Source organism: Acanthochromis polyacanthus, chromosome 2 (assembly GCF_021347895.1).
Source record: "Acanthochromis polyacanthus isolate Apoly-LR-REF ecotype Palm Island chromosome 2, KAUST_Apoly_ChrSc, whole genome shotgun sequence".
Classification (NCBI taxonomy): Eukaryota; Metazoa; Chordata; class Actinopteri; family Pomacentridae; genus Acanthochromis; species Acanthochromis polyacanthus.
In genome coordinates, this window is record NC_067114.1 from 19,866,164 (window position 1) to 19,888,972 (window position 22,809).

A 22,809-nucleotide genomic window follows, 5' to 3' on the forward strand; every position below is an offset into this window, starting at 1 on the left:
AATTTGTCATACACGTATTTAGTCAGTGAGCTCAAACCCTGCATAATTTGCATTTCTCTTACAGAATGGGGAAGATAAGCTTTTATCAGTGACTGATAAGATGAACAAAACTCAGCACCAGAGATGTATGGCAGAGTACATTAAAATTTTCAGGTCAATGTCAGCAGCTATATAAAAAGCGAATATTGTCAGTAAACACTCAGAAAAGAAAAGTTTCCTGATACTGCATGTAACACTTAGTGCTGAAGGACATGCAAAGCAAGTATACTGCAATTTATTTATTAAAGTGCTTTACATAATGAAAATGCTTTTAATGAGACATTCTGAGTATCAGACATTGATTCAAACCTGCATTTCCCCCCCTATAAACCAATAAACAGTGATTTATATAAAAAAAAATATTCAACACTGTGACGAACATGAATCTATATCAAAACAAGTTTTTATCTGCTGACTTAGGGTTAAGACAAACAAACAAGCACGCCACACATCATGTTCCCTTCTTTCTGGTTGTATTATAAAGAGTTTAGACGAAGATTGGTGAGGTGAAGTGACAACAGTCCTGATAAATAAGAGTAAAAAATATATTCATACATGGATTCTCGACAAAGACACATCCACTTTCTAATGTAGCCGTGGTTGGAAGTGTGCGATTCCTTCAGAAATTCCTATATCTCTGCATAAATATGACCTCAAATATCACCAAATCCCTGTATATGTCCAAAAGGTAGATTAGAGAACCCAGTTAAACTTATGATGCAGAAAACCTTATGCTTTATTTGTTGAAGAAAATTATCCAGTATGTCATTATCTGTGAGTGGAAAAACTATGTGAGCATCCACAATTATCAGTTAATTTGAAAATTTGAAATTAGAGTTGAGTATTTTCAATCAGTGGGTTGACAATCAGGCACGAGTGGGTTTTATTTAAAGAACAAGGGTCCATTAAGCTCATAAAAATAGTTGATGATGCTCATGAGACTGGAAAAGATTACAAAACCAACTCTAAAGAGCTTCAGCAATCCACAGTAGGACAACGTATGTGCAAATGAAGGAAATTTAAGACCACTGATTAAAAAAAAAAGAGTGTAATAATCCATGAGTTCAAAAAGGAACCAATGATAACTTCCAAGAACCTAAAAACCTCCCTCTAACTGACTGATGTTTATGTTTGTAAGTCCACTATGAGCAGACACTCAACAACAATGGTACACATGTCAAGAGTTGCAAGCAGAAAGCAACTGTTCTCCAAAAAGAGTTTGCTGCCGATATGCAGTTTGCTGAGACTCATGCAGAAATGCCACAGGGCTATTGGCAAAGCATTTAGCTGATGGATGGATTATGTTAGGAGAAAGAAAAACAGTACATTCCAGCATAGAGGCATTAGTGCATCAGCGAAACGTGATGGTGCTAGCATCATGGTTTGAGTCGTTTTTGCTGCATCTGGTCCAGGGTGGCATGCCATCACTGACTCTCAGTAGAGACATGCAGAAAGATGACGCGTAGCACACAAGACATTCTACCACAGAAAGAGTAAAGAGTAAAAGACTAAAATTACAAGAGTAGAATGACAATGAATGGATCATTTTCTTCAATAAATAAATGATGAAACATGATACTTTTATCTCATTTGCTTAATTGGGTTCTCTATATAAACTTTCAGAACTTGCATGAAAATCTACTGATTTGCTATATTATATTTATGCAGAAATACAGAAAACCCTAAAGGCTTCACAAACTTTCAAGCACCACCGTATATATAATGTATTCAATTAAAATGTATTTGTAAAGCCCATGCCACTCAAACGTGCTTCGCTTGGATGTCTGACCTTCACTGAGCAGAATGATGTAGGTGCAGTTTGACACCAGAAGGCTGTTTTGTAATTCATCTGCTGAACGTGGAAAGCTTCTTTGCGTTCACCTTGAGACATGTACCATCATGAACTTGTGACAACACATAAAATATAGAAGTCAATCGTGTCCCCGTGTGCATATACAACCTATAAAAGCATTGAAATATGTCTAGTAGTTACACATTTCAACAGAACAGTTTCTGGATTTTTTAATAAACGACGTCGAGCAGATGTGGAAAACTGCATCTAAAGCAAATCATTATTAAAAACATGTCTTAAAACATACATTTAAAGGAATGTTTAAGTGTTATAGCAACCTGTTACTTTGATGGTAGTTTACTAGTCTTAATCTGAAAATATCTGTTGAAAATATTATTTTTTTTAAAATTTAAAATAAACATATACAATTACAAATCCACAAACAACACAGACAATACGCAATTTAACAAACTGTCAGTTTTGTAGCAATGGGTAGATGAATGTCGAGTATGTTGTCCTAAAGCTTCCATTAGAAATTGAGCAAGCAGCTCCCAGTGGTGCCTGACTGTGTATTCAAAAACTGTAAAGAACCACAAGGGACCTCACCTGCAGAGACAGTGAGCCTGGCTTCATGACTGATGTGCTTCCGGGCAGAATTGGACGCAACGCAGCGGTAGGCGCCCTCATCCTCCTTGGTCACCTCCAGAATCTGGAGCACCCCATTAGGAAGGGAAATGAACCTGTTGCAGACCAGGCAATACAGACAAGAGGTAGCAGAGAGAGAAAGATTACGAAGGAGAATGACAGTGAAAAAAGACAACTGAAAAAATGGCTTAGTGCCCTGCAGCATCAAGTATCCAGCTGATCAACTCTGCAGGGATCCTGCAGAGTCCTCAAAAGGCATCCTTCTTTATTCAGGAGAGTGGATTTTGTGTACAACCACCACAAGGCATCCTTCTTTATACATTTTACAGTTGTTTTCTTGACAAAGGCAGGACCTTGAGATTCGCAGAATCCCCAAAAGCAGTACACAAAAGCAGTGACACATTTGTGAATTTTATGTCTATTTTTTTTTTTGAATGCAAGGTCTGCTTCTATTGTTGATATTAACAATGTGTGCTTTAATCTTCCATATCACTACTTTTCCCTCTGCTATGGGGGTCAGATTTCACACATATTCCTCCTGGTCTACAAGCCAGACCCCTAGGGCCCTGGCAATGTAATACCATCCCACCTCTTATCGCTTTTATCATGGCCTATTAATCCGACCAAAATGTGGCCTGTGGTAGCCTGTTCAGGAGGCAAGACGGGGGTAAAGAATAGGAGTGAATGTGAGTTAAATAAGAGACGGGCATTATAATCATAGGCAGTGGACAGGAGAAACAAAGAATGAAAAGAGATAATGAGAGGAAAACAGGAGGCAGTGAATGAGGAGAAGACGGGGATAAAAGAGTAACAGAAATAGAAGTGGATCGGAGATAATAGCAAACAGAAAAAGGCAAGAGATGGCAGAGGGTTTGATAGAGAGAAAAAGGCACATTAAGGCAGGACAGGATGGAGAGAGAGAAAAGCCTGTGACATATCAGCTATCCTTTGGCTGATTTTTGCGAGAGGCCATTAACGGCGCCTGAGGTAGGGGAACCACATCCCACCAATAAGACCTTATAAGCAGCAAGCTGTTTGCAGGTCATGCAGGGCTGCAGCAGCCATTAACACTTAGCCCGGTGCAATAAGGCTGGAAACATATTCCAGGGCCAGTAGAGCCACAGTGAAATGTCAATATTGTTAAGTGGCCCAGTAAATGAGAATATTTGTGAGAGAGAACTGACAGAGAGAGAGCTGTTGAGGACGTGGCCACAGGCGAATGCTTTGAAATGAGTTCCTGAGTTGTTTGTTTTAAACTCAAGGTGACTCTTCAGTGCTTTTCTTACAGTTATTGAAATCCTGAAATTCTACTTTGAACATAGCTCTGCTCTTAGACTTTTTATCTACTCCACACCAAACAGACACAATTACTGTAAGGTTACACAACCAAGTAAAAGTCCTCGGCCCATTTTGATGTCTATAGTTTCTAAATGAGGACTACTATTGACCCTTTATGAGTAGTAAAAAAGTTCAAACTTCTGCCGACAACAGCATTCAGAGGATTTATAAAAGATTTTGGTTACAATTATTTGTCAAAAACATGAAGCAGCGGATTTCAGTGGAAAACCAAATGCACAATGAGATTCTCCAGATGAACTTCAAACAGAGAGGGACACAATATCTGTTTTTGTCAGATGAATTGGGTGACTACAGCAGTGCTAACACTTATGTAGGATTTTAACTTTTGAATTTACATCATATTCACTAAGGTGTGCTTCAACTGAACTCCAAGTAAATAATCAGCAATATTAAGGCATGTTCACATTCATGAATTTCTCATTCATCAATACACTTCACAAGAGTATTTAAGATACAAAGAGAAGACAAAGGATCACAACAAAACACAGTGGGGTTACCTTGTCTCCTCCGGCACAGCCTCTTTGTCCTTTTCCCAGGTAATAACAGGTGTAGGTACTCCATCAATCTGACACTCAAAGCGAGCAACTGCCCCAGTGGGCACAGTTTGTCGTGATGGCTCCTGATGGAACTTAGACAGACCTAGGGACCCAGAAATAATAAAGATAAACGGGTTATTTATCAAAACAGAATAGGTTATATACTAGTGGATGGACACATACAATGACCCATTTCTAAACGAACACTTGTGCAGTTAACCTTTCCTTAATGATCCGATGTCTGCATCTCTAACTCTAACAGGGCAAATAGGAGGCAGTTTGTTTGATGGCTGTCATACCTGATGTCACAGACTGTTCAATTATTTTGAGACCTCAAGCCCCACAGTTCCCTTTCCATTGGCCTCCCCATACACTGCACTAAACATACCAAGTACACTTAATTACATGTGTGGCAAAACCAGCATGGTCGAGGCAAAAGGGAGTCTGAACACTAATTGCCAGCTCAAGCCATAATACAACACAAACATAAACAACCCCACCAATTACACCACTTACAGCGTTTATTTAAAGAACCTAATTAATCTGAGTTTTTTTTTTAATGTAATTTGGTTCACTTTAAAGACCAGCTTGGGTGAGTCCAGAATCATATGTAAATGACACTTTTGCAATCTGTATTTCACAGACTTCAGGTTTTTGTGTTAAAGCCATTTCATGGCTTTAAAGGTGCCTTTTTAATTTTTGTAATTTAATTAAAGACTCATTTACAGCATTTAAATACCCTTGAATGTCCTGATTAGGATAAATTTGGGGATTTAATCAGGCTTGGCTTGATTATTTCTCTCTCCAGGTCGACTCTTGGCAGGTCTCCAATTTTCACAGCCTCCAAACATTCACACACAAGGGAAAGCTTCCTTCTGTAGGTAACGCTGAGCACCAGGGGGCAGCAGGGAGTCCCGTCTGAGGGCCTCTGACCTCTGACCCCAACAGGCTGTTGGAGGAGAGAACAAAACAGGCTGGATGTCCCAGCCACTTCGCCTGTAGCCCTTACTGAGAACTAGAGAGTGGGGGTGGATCAAAGGAGAGAGCAGAGAAAGAAGACGGGGAAGGCAACCAAAGGCAGGAAAAAAGCAGGAAGATAACCGAGAACAAGGAGACTTCAAGTCCCAAATGACATAACTAGGTCTGAAAATGAAAAGAATATGTAGTTACTTTAGCCAAATTGTAGACTGCAAAACATTTAGACTACAGCCATATATACTAAAGCTTAATCAAGTCTGTAGAACGGCTTTCTTTCACCTACACAAACTTACGCTAGAAAGCTAGTCCATGCATTTTTCTACTTCTAGGCTGGACTATTGTCATTCCTCATTATCAGGGTGTCACAATAACTCTGATAAGCTTCTTTTTGATCCAAAAGGCTACAGCCAGAGTTCTGACAGAAATAAGCAAGGGAATTCATATTTCACCCATATTAGCTTTTCTGCATCCAGAATAAAGTTTAAAATCCTTGTCCTCATATACAATGTCCTTAATGGCAAAGCTCTATCATGGTATCCCAATATTCCAAAAGAACATTTTGTTCTCAGAGTAAAGACCTATTTGTGGTTCCTTGAGTCTCCAAAAGTGAATGGGCAGCAGAGCCTTCATCTATCAGGCTGCTCTCCAGTGGAACCAGCTCCCAGTTTGTCAGAACTCAGGTGACCATGCATCATCTCTTAATTATGCTGCTATATGCCTCTGGTGCTGGAGGACTTTCCATGATGCACCGAGCACCTCTTCTCTCCTCTCCTCTATTTCACTCCTCATGCATTTATATGCTACTATTGCATGTCATTAACTTTATGTCATCCCTCTTTCATAGTTTGTGCTTTGTCCTCTCTGTCCTCTCTCTTCCTGTGCCTTCCTGCAGGTATTTTGGGGTGGCTGTGGATCTGGTGGTAGAGCGGGTTGTCCAATGATTGAAGGGTTGGCGGTTCGATTCCCGCCTTGCCTCCAGTGCTGCTCTCACACTGGTGTGTGAATGTTGGTGGTGGTCGGAGGGGCCGTAGGCACGGATTGGCAGGCACGCTTCCGTCAGTCTGCCCCAGGGCAGCTGTGGTGACAAATGTAGCTTACCACCACCAGAGTGAAAATGTGTGAGTGAATGAATAATGGATTCATTGTGAAGCGCTTTGAGTGCCTAGAAAAGCGCTATATAAATCTAATCCATTATTTATTATTATTATCTCTGGCTGTGGACTTGAATGTTTTGATCTGCAGCTACCGGATCCACAAACCTGTCCAGTTATTGTTGTTCCTCACTGCTCATCTTTTGTGTCTCCTCTCTTCCCTCACCCAGGGAAGTTGAAGCAGAGTCTCACTCTGCCGGAGGTTCCATCCTGTTAAAGGGAGTTTTTCTTCCCCACTGTCACCAGGCGCTTGCTCAAAGGGAAATTGTTTGGTTTCTTTCTAAAATATTGTGAGGACTTGACCAAGCTATTTAAAGTGTGCCCCGATGTTGTGATTTGACACTGCAAATGTAAATGTAAAGATATACTAGCAATGCTCCACACATAAATCCTCCTTGATTAAGTGTGAACAAATCTTTCTGATCACTTCTGCAGTTTTCTGTAATATTCTAAAAGTGGACATTCACCCGCTTTGTTCGGTGTGAAAGTCAAAAAGAGGGTTTAAACATCTCTCTCTGAACAACTCTCCACTCCATTTTTACAAAAGTATTTCTGTCACTTGCAAATGTAGCCAAATGCAACACTATAAATGATTCCAAGGAGAGAGTGTCTTGCATCCTCATATTTAAATAATATTGCATCTCCACCCTTTTATTGATTGTGGCATAACATACAGAGTAGTTAGTAGGAATAACCTCACGTTAACACCAAATGAAGACAAAAGTAAAACTGTGACCTGATAATAGCACCAGCTGAAGAGTTCAGACAACACACAAGTTAATACTTTTTTTGTAAGGTACGTGAATGTATGCACCTGGTTTCATTATATGTTGTCCAATGACTGTTGAGCACAAAGTTACAGGTGTTAACTTCATGATAGGAATAGAGGACAAGTGAGGGCATCACTTGTGTAGTGATGGCTACTGAAATGAATTAAATTAAGCTAAAGACTGTAAATTAACTGAAGCCAAATGCGGTGCTGTGTATAGCCACCGGCGGACCCTATGTACCCTGAAGTTGTCAGGATTCATCCTCTGGGAAAATGAAACAAAACCTGTCAAGACATTTCACAAAAACAAACAAACAAAAAAAAAAAACAGTAGTATTAATTTGATGGTGTCACAAGAGATAAATTGAAGGAAATAACCAAAGTCAATAGGCTTTACAAACTGTCCAGTAAATGCACTCAACAGCCGATAAGATATTTCAGTCAGGATCACAGTGAATCACAGCGAACCATTCAGCTGCCCAACAGACTGACATTTCCATCCATTCATCCACACCACAGAATGGCCACAAAACTGTATAAGATGGGAGTCTCAGTGGGATACCAACAGACTTCAGAGAATGAGAACTATGGAAGGACATTCTGAGTGGAGGGACTGATGCTGGCAACCAAACTTTTCTCTGCTTTGACATAAAACTAACAAGAAGAGCCCTTTCAGAGGTGGGTGTTTTCAAAAATGCAGCCAATCACATGACCGCCTTAAGATTTCCATAACTCAAGCCTCAAGATTTTCCCCAAACCACTGCAAGCTCGAGGAGGCACTGGGCGGACTCTCTGAGAACACCCTAACCTCTATCACACCAACTGTTAGTTATGGCAACAAACTGGCCATCTGCGTTTTCCTGCTGCGTTGAGGGAACAAAGTTTCTCAATGAGCACACAGGGGCTGACACACAAATGCTTGGTCATAGTAGCAGAAGGTGTTTAATTCATTTTAGTTAAAACTTGTGCTGACTGTTGCACAGCGAGTTTTACAGGAGCCGTTGATGATTAACCCCTGCCACTTCCAGCCATTACACAGCATGATACCCTCATGTAAACACATGACCTGTAACGCTGCCAGACTGCCTGACAGGGTGCCAGGCTCCCTCAGTGTGTGTGTGTGTGTGTGTGTGTGTGTGTGTGTGTGTGTGTGTGTGTGTGTGTGTGTGTGCACAAGTGTAAATCTGTGAGTGCATGTGTACCAAGTTATTTGTACCTTAGTGTTTACTCAAGAGTGTGCCTCGATGCCAGAACATGGACTGCTTGTGATGACATTGCTGGATCACCGTGTGCATCTATGTGCACTGGGGGGGGGGGGGGGTCTGCATGTGAGTGATGAATAACAGCTGATAAGCGAGAGTGCACATTAGCAGACGTTAATGCAAAGGGGGGCGGCGGGCGTTTAGCGAAAGACACTTTACCCATGCTGTGATGGAACAATGGCAACTGGCCGGGCTTCCACCTCCGCTCTATCAAAGCATAATCATATTAGTCTTTTCCCAGGACTCTGTGAGTGTCCCCGGGCCCGTGATGAAATTCCATGGCAGATCCATCCGGCACCATGCAGATCACACATTCAGATGTTGCAGAACTGACACTGTTCTGCCCGGGCTTGTGATGATACCCTGGGCAATTTTTCATTGCAACACTCCCAGCTAAAGGTGGCATACCAAGCCACAGGGTCAAAATTGTTTCCTAGCAACACAGGTCTTCATATGTAAGGAGCATTTTCAGGAAGCTCCTTGGGCACTTCTATATGCAAACTTTACCTCTTCAGCATGCAGCATGGAAAGTGTCCATCTTGTTTTTTTCGTTGCCCCGTGTCTATTTTTTTAGTGCTTCTCTCTTTCTTCCCTGCCCTTGACTTTACCCCAACTCTTTCTGTCTTTGTCTGTCCCTGGATCTATGCCCCACTCTTTGGCCCCACAGCTATCAGATTGCAGGGTTTTTCCCCTCCCCTTTTGCAAGCAGATAATTCTATCCATGACCTCTTTGCTACCCATTTCTCAGGCTGAGCAACACTGTGGAAACTCATCAAGCATGCCCCCAGTCTGATATGTGTAATAGCGACTGAAAAATATGTGCACTTCCATCAGTTTAGACATGCATGTGTGAATGCCCTTCACAACGCTGACAAAAGGAAGCCATTTATGATAATTCTGCAATGCCTTTTCACTATGTAAAAAGGTTTCTGTGAGGGAATTTTTTCTATAATGTTAGATGTACTTAAATTAGCATTTTTTAAATCTTGAATTTCTCCTCGCTGTCGTCAGATCTCTTTATTAGCCACAAATTTGTAAGGAGAAAAGATGATATTGTTTGTATGCATTATTGTTAGGTTGCTTCAAGATACAGACTAACAATCATGCAGCTCTCATGTTAAGCAGAAGAAATAAACAGCAAAAAAATAATGAAAAATATTCATTTCTAAAGCTTGAAATAAAAAATGCAAGCTGGAACAGTTTGTGTGGAGGAGAGTGGTTTATGACATCAGCTGTTTGATTGAAATGCTTTGTGAAAGCTAGTAGTAGTTAGGAAATATTGACATTCACCTCAGCTGCCTCATAATGAGAAAGGTTAATTAGTGTAATTAACATTAAAAGCTGTTTTTTTTAACCATCATCCTCATTTACCAGTGAATGCATTTGAAAAATGTAATGTGCGCTCTCAAATAGAGCAGTGAGCTGGAGACTGGCAGACTGTAGAGCAGTTCTTCTATTTGTATCTGTATTTAAAGAGAGAGAGAGAATGTGCTACACCGTCTCTCTGCCTCTCCAACACATGCACATGTTTTTTTGACGAGGCCACATGCATCATATATTGCGACAGGGAAACTAGAGCAGGTGGCTTTCGTAATGTGTTTTCACAGATGTGATCTCTGCTACGTTCCCTCTTCAGTCTCGTGAAGACACAGTGGGAAATGAGAATGTCCGCTCAATGTCAGTGTTGAGGCAGTTCGGCTTCGGCCTCGTTCACACTGGTCACGGCTATCTCATAGCCTCCCACCACCTATTTAATTCAAAAAACACACACACACATGCACCTATACACACACGCAAACTGAAGGTCATTCTTAATGGTCTTGGAAGCCTTTCCTTTTCACCATCACCACAAACTCTCTTCTGCCTCTTCCGCCTTCCCACCATTCATTCAACATCCCCCCTCCCTACCCTTTAGTCCTTATTGTCCCTCAAACAAGAGATCCTCATAAATAGGCATGTGACAGCTGACAAAAGAAGGGGCATCCACAGAGGATACTGTCTCATTTTACACAAAGCTAATGACTAAATAAAGACTACCACTTAGGAGTGTGAGAGAAAAGAGGCCTCCTCGGAGGGGCGATTAAAAACTACAGCCTGTCCTCTCATCCTTCATAAACCCATCCTCCTGTTCATTTTTTCATTTTCATCCATTCGCCCTCATTCTTTCTGTGTTGTTTAAGAGTGGACCTGATCCCAGGATACTTGTTTGGTCCTATTTGAGGCAGAAAATGTTCATCTCCATCTATGCAAGGAAATTCCCCCGACAAAACCGAGGGACTGCTTTAAATGGAAGAATTTATCAAACCAGTACTCTTAACCACCCAGACCCTTACAGACACACACCATCGTATGGAATGTTTCTAACAATAAACTTAACAGATAATTATAACCGTCTCAAAATTATAAATAATAAATAAATAATTATGTTTTATAAAATTAATGCTGAAAAATGAAGCTGCAGCAGGCAACAGACTAACTTAACATAGCGTTAAGGCAGGCTCTCCTTAATGGTGCCACTAAAGTTCACTGATTGATATATAATGTTATTTAATTATCCCAAACAAAAACTTACCTGCACAAATGACAACTACATATTTAGTACATTTGCAATTACTTTAAATAAATGAGGGTTGTACTAGTTTTCTCAAGATGAGAGCAACTGCAGCATTTTCCAAAACGTCAATTTTTTCTTTAGGATAATATAAACTGTTTGGTTCAGTCAAAAATTAGGAACATGACTATTACTTTTGTATATTCACATGTTACTTCTGAAACTATTGATAATTGTCACATTTTTTTATTTAAACAATAAATTCAGACAACTACATTTTCAGGTAAACAACTGATCAATTATTGAGCTATTCATTCATTCTTTTTATATATTTCTGTTTCTCAAACAGCATTCTTTAACTATCCATGAACTTTCCACAAAGCTAGCAGATGCAGATAAATAGCTTCACTTACATTATCCCTACAGAGAACTCTGAGCCTGAATGCACATGCACTTCATCAGCGCTCTCCAAACAAACCAGTGTTCTGGGTGTTGCTGGACACCTACTTGCTAGGAGCACGTTTACAGTCCGGCTGGTCAGTGCTCCGAGGGCGCTGGCACTCACACAGCTGTATCCGCCCTCCACGCCCGGAGCAGCCTCGCCGTCCTTAGAGGTGGGCAACAGCAGGAGGGATCCATTGGCCAAATACTGCAGGTAGTCACCCCCCTCCAGAGGCAGCGGCTGGCCATCCTTGTGCCAGGTGATGTTAAAAGGTATGTCGCTGGCCCCCAGGTTGCAGTCCAGCAAGAGGGGCAAACCTGGCTCCAACACTACATGGCTGGGCCCAGCACCACAGCTCAGCTCCACCGAAACAGGCTTTTCTGTGTAGAACAGAAGAAAAAATGCTGGTTAACTACGCTCTGTACCCACAAGACTGAGCCGTGTCCCTGTGTTTTTGCTGCAACCCGCTGCAGCAACCTCTTCTTACTCTGTGAACACAGTGCAACTATAAAATAAATATCGCACCTTCTTCCCCACATTGATCTGAGCATTGTCACTTTCGTATGTGTGTGTCATTTGTCACATTTGCTATTTTTGTATACTTTATCAGTTTCAGCCAATTTGTCATTTCACAGCATAATGTCAATAGCACTGGCAGCGCAGATGGATGGGGGTAGTGCATTCCAGGGGTAGGGTGTTTCGGGGACAGAGAGGAGGCCAGAAGAGGAGGAGGAGGAGTTCTGTAAATGAAATGGGTGCAGAGGCATGAAGGGATTTGTATGTCAGCAGCAGGACATTAAAGTCAGTGAGAGAAGGGAAGTCCTGGAGTGAGAGACTGATGAGCTGGTGTGAGGTGAGCTGCAGAACGCTCAATAAGTCAAGGGAGCGGTCATTGTTCAGTGATGGCAGTTGTACGATGCCAAATTTTACTCAAGGCTTATTTTCAATGATTCAATGTGTAATGTTAAATATTACTAAAAGAAAGCTGCAGATAATTGTAAATGAATACACTTGCTGCGGTGAGAAGAGTAGAATGTGTTTTTCCTCCTGCAAAGAGCATCCAACTGGTTTACTTTATTGGGTATCTTCATTTTACTGTATCTCACCGACACAGTTATTATGAGGTAGCATTTGTACATTTCCCTCTTCTATTTTACCACAGTAAGTTGGTTTGGAAAGGAATTTTAATGACTTACAACATGGAGACAGAAAGGGAGGAAAATACTCGAGATCTTAAGAGAAAAGAATTTTAATGAAATCTGAAGAGGGGGAGATCAAGAGAAAATTGGAGATGGGAGATAAAAAGAACTGAAGACTTCAGACCATAAATGACATGTCAATTATCATTCATGAGGAAGCTGAACAGCATTAGAAACATACAGACACAACTCGAGAAAGTGAGGGTCAATAGCGGCTCCATTGTACTGCTTCCATTAGACTGCACAAATTATCCTATGCATGATCTATTGTTAGTGCTTCTAATGTGTAGGTATTTCTTCATACATTATGCATTAACATCTGCTCTGTAATATGAGACCAGGGAAAATTCTTTTCCTTGTAAGTGGACAGTAAAGCTTCACTAGCCACTACTGTATATCAGAGCAAAGTAGTAGAAAAGAAGTGTAAAACAGAACTTAATGGATGTGAAAAAGTATTTTGTGCTTGCATTTTAGAACAGAAGAAGGGCAAATCAAGGAATGAGGCTCAGGAGGTCAGATACATGAAGCAGCTAAGTGCACAATATATCTTCAAGGCAGAAATGCAGAACATTCATTGAAGTAACTGAAACTTTCGCAGTGGGACTCATAAGAAAAATTCTCCAATTTCAACAACATGTTCTAAGTTTTGGTTTTTGCTTGTCCTGACCATCTCTAAACTACAAAAGGAAGTCAGAAAGGGAACACACACACACACTGTAAACACTGCTGCATCTGTGTTGGGTAATTGATACTCGTAGGTGCTCCTGTATCAGACACAGTCACGATTCTTTCCTTGGGAAAAAAATAAATTATTTAGATTTAGCTTGTTGCCTGAAGGACTTTCACATTGGCATAGGCAATTTGGCAGCATTGGAGCTTTGGAATGAGAAGCCTCATATTCAATGGCGATTTTAGGGGGTGGCCTGGGGTGGCCGGGGCCACCCCTGAAATCTTATTGGCCACCCCTGCAGCCACCCCAGATCTGATAGGTAGTTGATCACATGGGCGTAACGGACGCGGGGTACGCGTGGGACATGTCCCCCGCACTTTCCACATCTGTCCCCTCTGTCCCCCGCACTTTTTTCAGCCGTTACAACAGCTAAACCCGTTATTAGCATCCAGTAACGTGTTTTCCCGAGCCGTCTTTGAATGCACCATGAGCGCATGCTAACGCAGGTGTTCCACAGGAGACGTGCTGCTGTGCTGAGCAGTGCTGAACGTGCGTCTGGAGTAATGTTTAGCAAACCAGCCAGAGCCAGCAAGAAGCAAAAAACTTTACACAGTTCTTTCCAAACAAACCATGTAAGTTGTGTGACCTTGTTGGATGCAAACAATGTTAGACTTGTTAGCTAAATGATGACAAGGTAAAACGTGGCAATATATCAATATGTTAAGCTAGTCAACAATAATTTAAATGTGGTTGCCTCTGTTACATTACTGCTAATTAGTTTATTCTTGGAATAAACCCAGTCCTCTTTAATTTCTGGGCAGAAGATGTGCTCACAATTGCTCTCCATGTATTTAAGTCTTTTGGTCCCAAAAGAGGAGAGTCAGGGAGGAGAAAAAAAAATAGGCTATCTATGGTATAAAAGTGGTTAAATTTACCACTATTTTTACTGCTTCTCTTTCAAATTCTATCTCAGAATTTTGATTTTCAGATTTTTTAATGATTATTTCCATAACAAAGAGCAGAGTCAGGCAGGAGATGGACCAGAGGCTGCGGCCAGCAGTAATGTTGACCATGCAGGGTCTGCAGAGATGAAAAAATATATAAGTGGCTGAGAAAAAAATATGTATCCATGGGTTAAAGTGATTTTGAGGTTAAATTCTACTGCAATTTTTACTCTTCCTAATGCTATTTCAGAATTTTTCTTACCACATTTTTTATGTTTATTGCCATAACAGAAAGAGCAGAGTCAGGGAGGAGATGGATCAGAGGCCAGCAGCAGGGACAAGGATGTAGGGTCTTTACAGGTAAGGAGAGATTATAACTTCCTGAAAATAAGATATCTATTGCAGGGAGAAACCAGGCAGTACTGATCATTTCATGTTCAGTGTTTGGCACCTTTGGCTACTCGTCCAGTAGATGTTCAAGGGACATTGTTATCAACTCAACTAGAGTTTGGCCACTAAAACTTTAGATTTTATAGTTTAAAGTTTTATACTTTATAGTTTAAAGAACTAGCCTAGTTGGTCCCCTGGTATTGTACTGTGGCTGTTAGGGATTATGTGGTTCTTTAGCCACTGAGGACGGTGCAATTAAATGTAATTAAATCGCTCTGAAAAATTTGTCCCCCTCACTTCTGAGATGGTGGTTACGCCCATGTAATAATGGGAAATGGAATTTAAAAATAAACTAGAATAGACACCTTTATTTAACACTTATGAGACAGGAAAACATGGGAGAAAGAGGGGATGTCACATGCAGCAAAGTACTGGGATTTGAACTGTGGTCGGCTGCGTACATGGCATTAAACTCCGCTATGCCATAGCCACCCCACACTAGCTTTGTGTCCCATCAAGGCCACCCTGGTAAAAAAGTCCTGGATACGCCACTGCTCATATTACTTCAATACCATTTTTCACGTTTAACATCACTTGACAGACGCAATTTCACACAAGTGTCACAAAGCTCGCAGGTGCATGAAGTAACATACAGTCTAAGTGCTTGGCAAATGCTTTTTTTCATTTTTGGTTTGTTTTCCTGAAAGCGCTAAGACTGTCTGACCTCCACTATCGACTAACCTGACAGTTGATTTATGTGTAGTGCTCTCCAGCTCAGTGGCTATTACTACTGAGCACATTCAGTAACAGTGAAAGGCTTTGGTTGTCGGCAGTCACCCCCTCTGACAGACTGAGGTATATGTGTGTGCATGCGAGTGCAAGTTTGGAACTAGTTTTGACAAAGTCTTTGGAGGAAAAAAACATTAAAGCGCCACTTATGTCTACCCTTCATGTAAAACCACTATATGGAGTAACTTATAAGAGCAAAACAGCTAGTTTGTGCTTTAGAATTTACTCTATAGTTTCTTGCATTGAACAATAAAAATAAAAGAGAATCACTCAAGATTAGAATATTGGCCAAGACATGTATGAAGTAGCAAGAAACAGGTGTGATAGGTTGTGCACAATTAGCTCCTTGGCAGATTCTTTTCTCCCTACAACCCAGATTTGTCTATAGGTGACAAACAGAGCTAAATGATAGGAACAGTTCAATCAAGAACACTGTCTCCATGCTCTCCCTTGTGCTGGTACATCAGTCAGATTTTGCGACAACCTCTGTAAGCCAGTGATTTTGCTGCTGTCAAACCGTAAAACCTGTGACACTGTCAGCTGTCATTTCCACCTCCACCTCCTTCCACAAGTCCTTGCCCTCAGTCAGTCCTGCCTCACATCACATCCATTAAGATCTTCACCATTACCAGTGTCAAGACTCCACATTTTGTCAAATCAAGGCATTTAATTACTTTATAAACGTTCCTCGCATTGGAATCTCTCCTAGTTTAAATACTATAAATGAAGGTCATGTCACTTCAAATGTCTTTCTCATAAAGTCAGCACATGATCTCATGTGTACCTGTGCAAGTCATATAATTTAGATTTCCCTTCTACAGTTCACTTGACAGGCTTCTTTGTGAATTCAGCTTAAAAAACGCTTCTCACAGAGACCCACACACACACACACACACACACACACACACACACACACACACACACACACACACACACACACACACACACACACACAGGCAGGTTTCTTTCAGCTTGTCTTTCTCTGCCGTTGGATTAATTAAGTTAATGGGAGATGGAATTTTTTCCTTGATTAAATGAGGCCTGACCCCCCACCATCACTTCCTGATGAAGAGGCTGGGTAATGCTGAGAAAGGCTGCTGCACAACACACTGGCACACACACACACACACACACACACACACACACACACACACACACACACACACACACACACACACACACATCTGCCATGGAGACAACATAAACATGCACGCACACACAAGCACCCGAAACTCATGCAAACAGGCACCGCATGTTACGAACACTAAAAACATGAACACAATTGTAAGTGCGAGTCAACACACACAGACACAAATCACCTCCACGGCTCCTCGCTTCCCCATCTCCCATTTCAACTAATTAGGTCTCATTAAGTCATTAAAACGTTAGCAGCCATTTCCCAGCTCACTGCCAATGGTTTCACTTGATGAGAGGTGGGCATGATTCTGTGCTGGATATGGAACCCATTACCCCCTCACAAACCTGGAGCAGAGATGTGATGAGAAACAAGCAAAACAGAAAAAAAAACACAAAAAAAGCGTGAAGACAAACATTTCCTTTTCGAAAGGTTAACCCGTGTAAAACTAATTATATAATATGAAGAAATAAAAGCAGAGGTGTGCAACCTTGAAAAACTCCTAACATTTTCAGAACTAATGTTTAGCATGGCTTCTTATCTAATAGTAGGTAGGGTGAGTGTATATTGCATATTTCAGTAGTGGATATTTCATCCGGGAATAAAACACTTGATATTCACACACACATTTGCGCCAGAAACCTGGACATGCCCTAGATTTCTGGCCACGTGTAGCACACACACACACACACACACACACACACGCACACAAATATACAAACATATATTCACACTCTAGCACATCCATCCCCCACACACACGCACACACGCGCGCGCAGACAGATGCATGCCCACACAGTAACTGTCAGTATCTCATGAGGACACAATGCGGTGAAGAGGGGGAATCTGTGAAGTGGCCATTTTGCTATTTTACTGTACAAGTGGGAGCTGCTGGAAAGGACAGGGTGCACTCTGGGATATAGTAGCGGCTGTGCGATCTCGCTGAGCTGTAGTGAATGGATTGTGATGGCACTCAGCCAAGAGGTTCATAGCTTACTCTAAGTAGAGAGAGAACAGTGGTTTACAAAAGGGAGAGAGGATGAAACGGAGACCGACAGTCACCGAGAGACAATCAAACACTGAAAAAAGAAATAAAAAAGCAAACATATCACCCATAAATACAGTGCCCCTTTGACATTTTAGACACATTGTCTAGATTTATAAAAGCTTTCTAATTGCACTAATAATAGTAATGGTAAAACAGTAACAATGGTTTGAACTATACTTACTGCTGCTTCTATACTTCTGCCATGGGTGAAAGGAGACAAATGAATAGACTAAAGGCTGATTTGTTATGCAATTCAAAATCAAATGCACAGGAAAGAGACAGAGAGGAAACAAAATTCGTACTGACAAAGAAACAGACTGTTTCTGTGATTCAGTGAGACAAGAGGAGATAGAAGGCAGGGGAAATGGAGACGTTAGGAGGGCAGTGCTCTCGATACCATCAACACTTATGCCACTCGTCCGCTTCTGTTAATGGTTTACCTATTCACAAAATGTTTGGGAGAACGGAAGGAGAAAGAGGAGGAGTGGGAGGAGGAGAGTGACCCAACACAGGGAATATTTCACCCAGTCCAGCTCAATGTCAACAGAGACTGGACACCCAATGACCCTGAGGCCACAGCTCAGGTTTCCACAGCTTCTAAAGTGAAGCTACACAATACCCCAGGCCTTTCAGAACCTGGAGATACCAACAAAGAAACCAGAGTCCAAAAACGAGTGCTTCACATAATAAATTCAGAATGCTGACAATCCAGAATAATATGCTGAAGTTTGTTGCTGTTGTTACGGAATAGTTGTCGTGTAGTTGCTGCTATAATACCTAGACGTTATTAGAGATTAGATTGTGATTTAACAGTTGTTGCAGCTGTACTACCACACATTATGTCATATGATATTAGACATGATGTGTTTAACTGCATTAATCAAGACAGTAACACAACAGAAAATACTGACTTTAAGCACTATTGAGAGACAATAAGTGAACAGGTTTAAAACTCAGCTGTGCTCATAGACCGTATGTAAAACATAAACTGATGGTGACATTCCTCAATGGTTTTTTGGGCTGCCGTTTTCAAGCCTCAAGTTTCGCATTTTGGATGTCGCTCTCTTAATCTTTTGGAACCGGAAGAGATGAACAAAGTGTGGACTGAGAACCTAAGAGAAACTATACGGACTCACAGATTATTAATGGAGTAGCAACTTCACAATCTTCACAAGAAGATGAGCATGCTGGCTTTTATGCTGTTAAATCCAACCAGATGTAGTAGGAGAATCTGCTATTGAAATCCTGTATAATGGGGCATATTAAATCTTTTAATGGCATACTATACAGTATGGAAGTATGGATGTTGGAACATTGCAGTAATTTCTTGGCAATCTATCGCACAGTATTTCAGATATTTCAGTCAGTACCAAAGTGGTGGATAGAGCAACACATTAGACTGCCATCCATAATGCTGTACTGCTAGCATAACTAATAGTTGGTATATGATCAAAGTCTTCATGGGCAAGTCTTGGGATTTGGCAGGCATCATGTAACACTCCGGGGCAGTTATTTTGGGCTATCAAAACCATGCCTCTATCTAAATAAATGGAAAGAGAGCCATAACAGCTCTAAATGTTGACCAGTACATGAAAACTGCACCAATAGAATCATCACTAAAGTAACACATTCAAAATGTTTGGTGATTTTGCTCCAAACTAAGATTTAAAGTATGCTTTCTTCATAGGTTATGCTTCTACAATGTATGTCCAAAGATTTTGTGACACAGCACTTGACTCAGTACAACAGCAATTGGCTGGATGTTTGATGATTGACTTTTTGTGGGGAGAAGTGGACATCTTTAGCATTACGGTAGTTTTCCCTGAAGATCTCTGTTCAATATCCGAGTCACTCCCTTATAACATCTCTGCTATAGTGCAATATTCACATACTGAAGTGCCAAGCCGGCTAAAAAAAGGTCACGCATTTAAAAAGGTTGAGAAGACGAGGGAAGACAAGTCCAACTTGTCTTACCTGCAGCTACGAAACTTAAACAAAAATCACTTCAAAAAAATAACATTTTATGTTGAAGTATTTCATAATAAAAATTATTCTAAAAGTTTTGTTTGTATTTTGACACACAACTACATATGGGTTAGAAAAAAAACACTTGCTGATTTCTGTATTGTTAATATTTTTGTTAATGTATGCTCAAACAGCCCTGCGACAGACTGGCGACCTGTCCAGGGTGTCCCCTGCCTTCGCCCGAGTCAGCTGAGATAGGCTCCAGCACCCCCCGCGACCCTAGTGAGGATAAAGCGGCGTATCGAGAATGGATGGATGGATGGATGCTCAAACATGCGACTTTTAATAAGGGCATTAACTTTCTAAAATTATTTCAACTTTCTACATAATCTACATTATCTGAGCTATAGCTGTGAGCAAAAGTTACACACAATTGAAATTTCACTATTATTTTTGGAGGGAAGACATGGAATGAGAGAATGTGAGACAAAGAAAGAGACAGAGAATTTCAGAAAGAAATAAGACGACTGAAGCAGTGCTGATAAGATTAGGGCAGCCTTGAGACTCAACTGAAAGAGAGCTGCGAAATGTGATTAAAGATGCTTTTGTGGAGAGGGACCTCTAACGAAAACAAAAGCAGTGATAACCAGATTGCCTTATCTGCTAAATTGACACGGCAGCAGTAGATAATTGCTATGATTTGTCCCTGAATGATGTTAGCAGCATATTGTATTATGCATGTAGGTAGCACTTGTCTTGGAAAACCTGGGTTGTAAGCCATTGCCATGCACTGAAACACAAATACAGACTGAGTAGACGAGGAAAAACGGCCTAACTGATAACACTGAGGAGCTTACAACAGGAAAACTGTGCATATGTGTGTGATTGTGTGGTAGGTCTGGATGCCAAACCTCAAACCAAGCTCAAATAGCTCACTTTCTCTTCTGCAACTGTTTTGTTTCAGTGGTGCCTTTTTTTGCCAATTCAATTACCTCACATCAATAGCAACAAGGTAAAAAATAAAATAGCCCCACCGCTTGCATATACTTGTGGCCAAAAACTACCCAGCATGTGAATAAATCAATATTTTGAAGCCACAATTGTGATCGTCTGAGCAGACAAGCAGCAGGCTGAGATTCTCAGGTTTCACTATGCAAGTGGAAATGCCTGTGCAACAACAAGAAACACGAAATCTCACTGACAGGTGCACCTTACTACTGTCCAAATATTTAGGTTTCCATCTTGCGCAGTGTCATCTCAAATATTGCGCTGAAATTCTCTCTGTGAAAAAATAAAGCACTGTCAGGATTCCGGCATGCTCGCCTATATATTCACCCCTGTTTGAGAGTGTTACATTACCTGGGTGGCAAATTAAAAGTGTTTACTGGTTAAGTAGTGGTACATACAGAGGGCTCCACAATTCACTGAACCCACAGTGAGGCTACGAGTCACTCAACAATGTGAACAGCTGCCGTGTCAAGTGTTAAACATTCCAGCTGTGCGTCCTCCCACAACGATACACCACGGCTCTTCTCACACTCACTCATGTGCTCATGGTCGCATTCGCTGTCAGAAAGCTAATACAATGATTCAAACATTTCAGTAAAAGTTTGCACATCTTTCTGACTTAAGTTTATTTTGTCACTGCTCTGTGAACGCCTGGATTCCACAGTAATTTGCATTGTATAATTATTTACTTTATCTCAAAACCAATTACCATCTAATTATCTCCCAGAAGCACATGACTGACATTTCAAGAAGCAAGAAAGTCATTATTTTCACTAATCTTTCATTATTATCTTAGTAAGTAATCAATTAGTTGTTTGCTCTGCAAAAAAAAAAGAAAAGAAAATATCCTGAAAAAAATCGCAGCATGTTAAATTCATTACCACAGATAACGAAAAGAAAAATAAAAGCAAAACATCACAATTGAAAATCTGAAACAAAAGAATTTTTGCTTGGAAAAATGTGAATAGCAGAGCTAGTCGAGCACAATATATCATTTCAGCATCATCACTGCCATGTTCACAATAGTCACATCATAGCAGCAACATGAAGGAAGGCAAATTAACTCAAACACATCATCCCACAATATTTTCTGCTGCTTAACATAGAAAGAAGACTAATTTCCCGAGACTAATCTACAAGAAAACGCTGTCTATAATGACATAATTTACTCCATATTTATTCCTTTGTTGACATGCAGGCCCCACATGCAAACAGCAAAATGAGCAAAGAACAGGAGAGAAACACAGGACAGGGAGATTTAGCTGCAAAAAGAAACAGCAGATCATTTGTATGTAAATATTTCCGCTGCACAAAGGATTATGTTGATCAAAAACAAAGACTTTGTCAGTAGCGTCTTGCAATTATTGTCGCTACACGAGGCTGCTAATTTTTCTGACCATCTATATCAGCACCACAGAACTTTGTAATGTGAGTGCAAACACAGATCTGAATGCCTTTCAAAGCAAGAAACTATTCAGATTCCTTTGACAGTGTTGCACCATATCAGAAAAATTTCACACAGCTTTAATTTCAAGAAAAACGCTACAAAATCATCCAAGTCAATGTCGAATGATTCATTCTTTCTCAAAAATTATTGAAGTCATCTGGTGAAAGACCCTATCATTTTTGTCATATTGTAATATATTTTGCAGAAAAACTAAATATCAAAATGTTTTCCACGATCCTGCAACCCTTTTTGCTGTTTACTATGTTTTGTCAACTGACTAAATGAAATAAACCCTAATTGTTTTAGTTCCCAAACTTGTAAAAGTCCATCTTTCTGCATTTGTCAACCAGCCTTTGCACTTGACATGCTGTACTTTTACGTGCAAAACAGAGGCTTAAAGTTGACGTTTTGTCTTAAAATAATGTACTACAAACTTGCACTTTTTCCACAAGACAAAACAGGGACCCTCTTCTCACAGCCAGTGTAACAAATGGCTCGAAAGTGAACAGTGGAAGAAAAAAAGAACAAAAATGAGGGGATGTGGTGAGACAAACATGGGAGCAGAAAAGAGAAGAAGGGATAGAGAGTGAGAGAGGGGGCGTATCAGTGCAGTCCCTCATGCCTCCTGCTCTATGTACAGTGCTCATTCATCCCAGTTTGGCCTCCTCCAATCACAGCTGAGCTTTCCTC

General features: G+C 40.7%; 1 protein-coding gene across 2 annotated transcripts in view; it reads right to left on the reverse strand.

Annotated features, from left to right (window-relative positions):
* igdcc4 (immunoglobulin superfamily, DCC subclass, member 4) overlaps positions 1–22,809 on the reverse strand; it is a 61,955-nt gene that overhangs the window by 28,719 nt on the left and 10,427 nt on the right. For both annotated transcript variants that reach the window (XM_022200453.2, XM_022200452.2), the window contains exons 2-4: positions 11,590–11,904; positions 4,333–4,474; positions 2,438–2,571 (exon numbers count right to left, since the gene is read on the reverse strand). In XM_022200453.2, the coding sequence (XP_022056145.2) occupies positions 2,438–2,571; positions 4,333–4,474; positions 11,590–11,904 (591 nt within the window). The remainder of the gene's footprint in view (positions 1–2,437; positions 2,572–4,332; positions 4,475–11,589; positions 11,905–22,809) is intronic.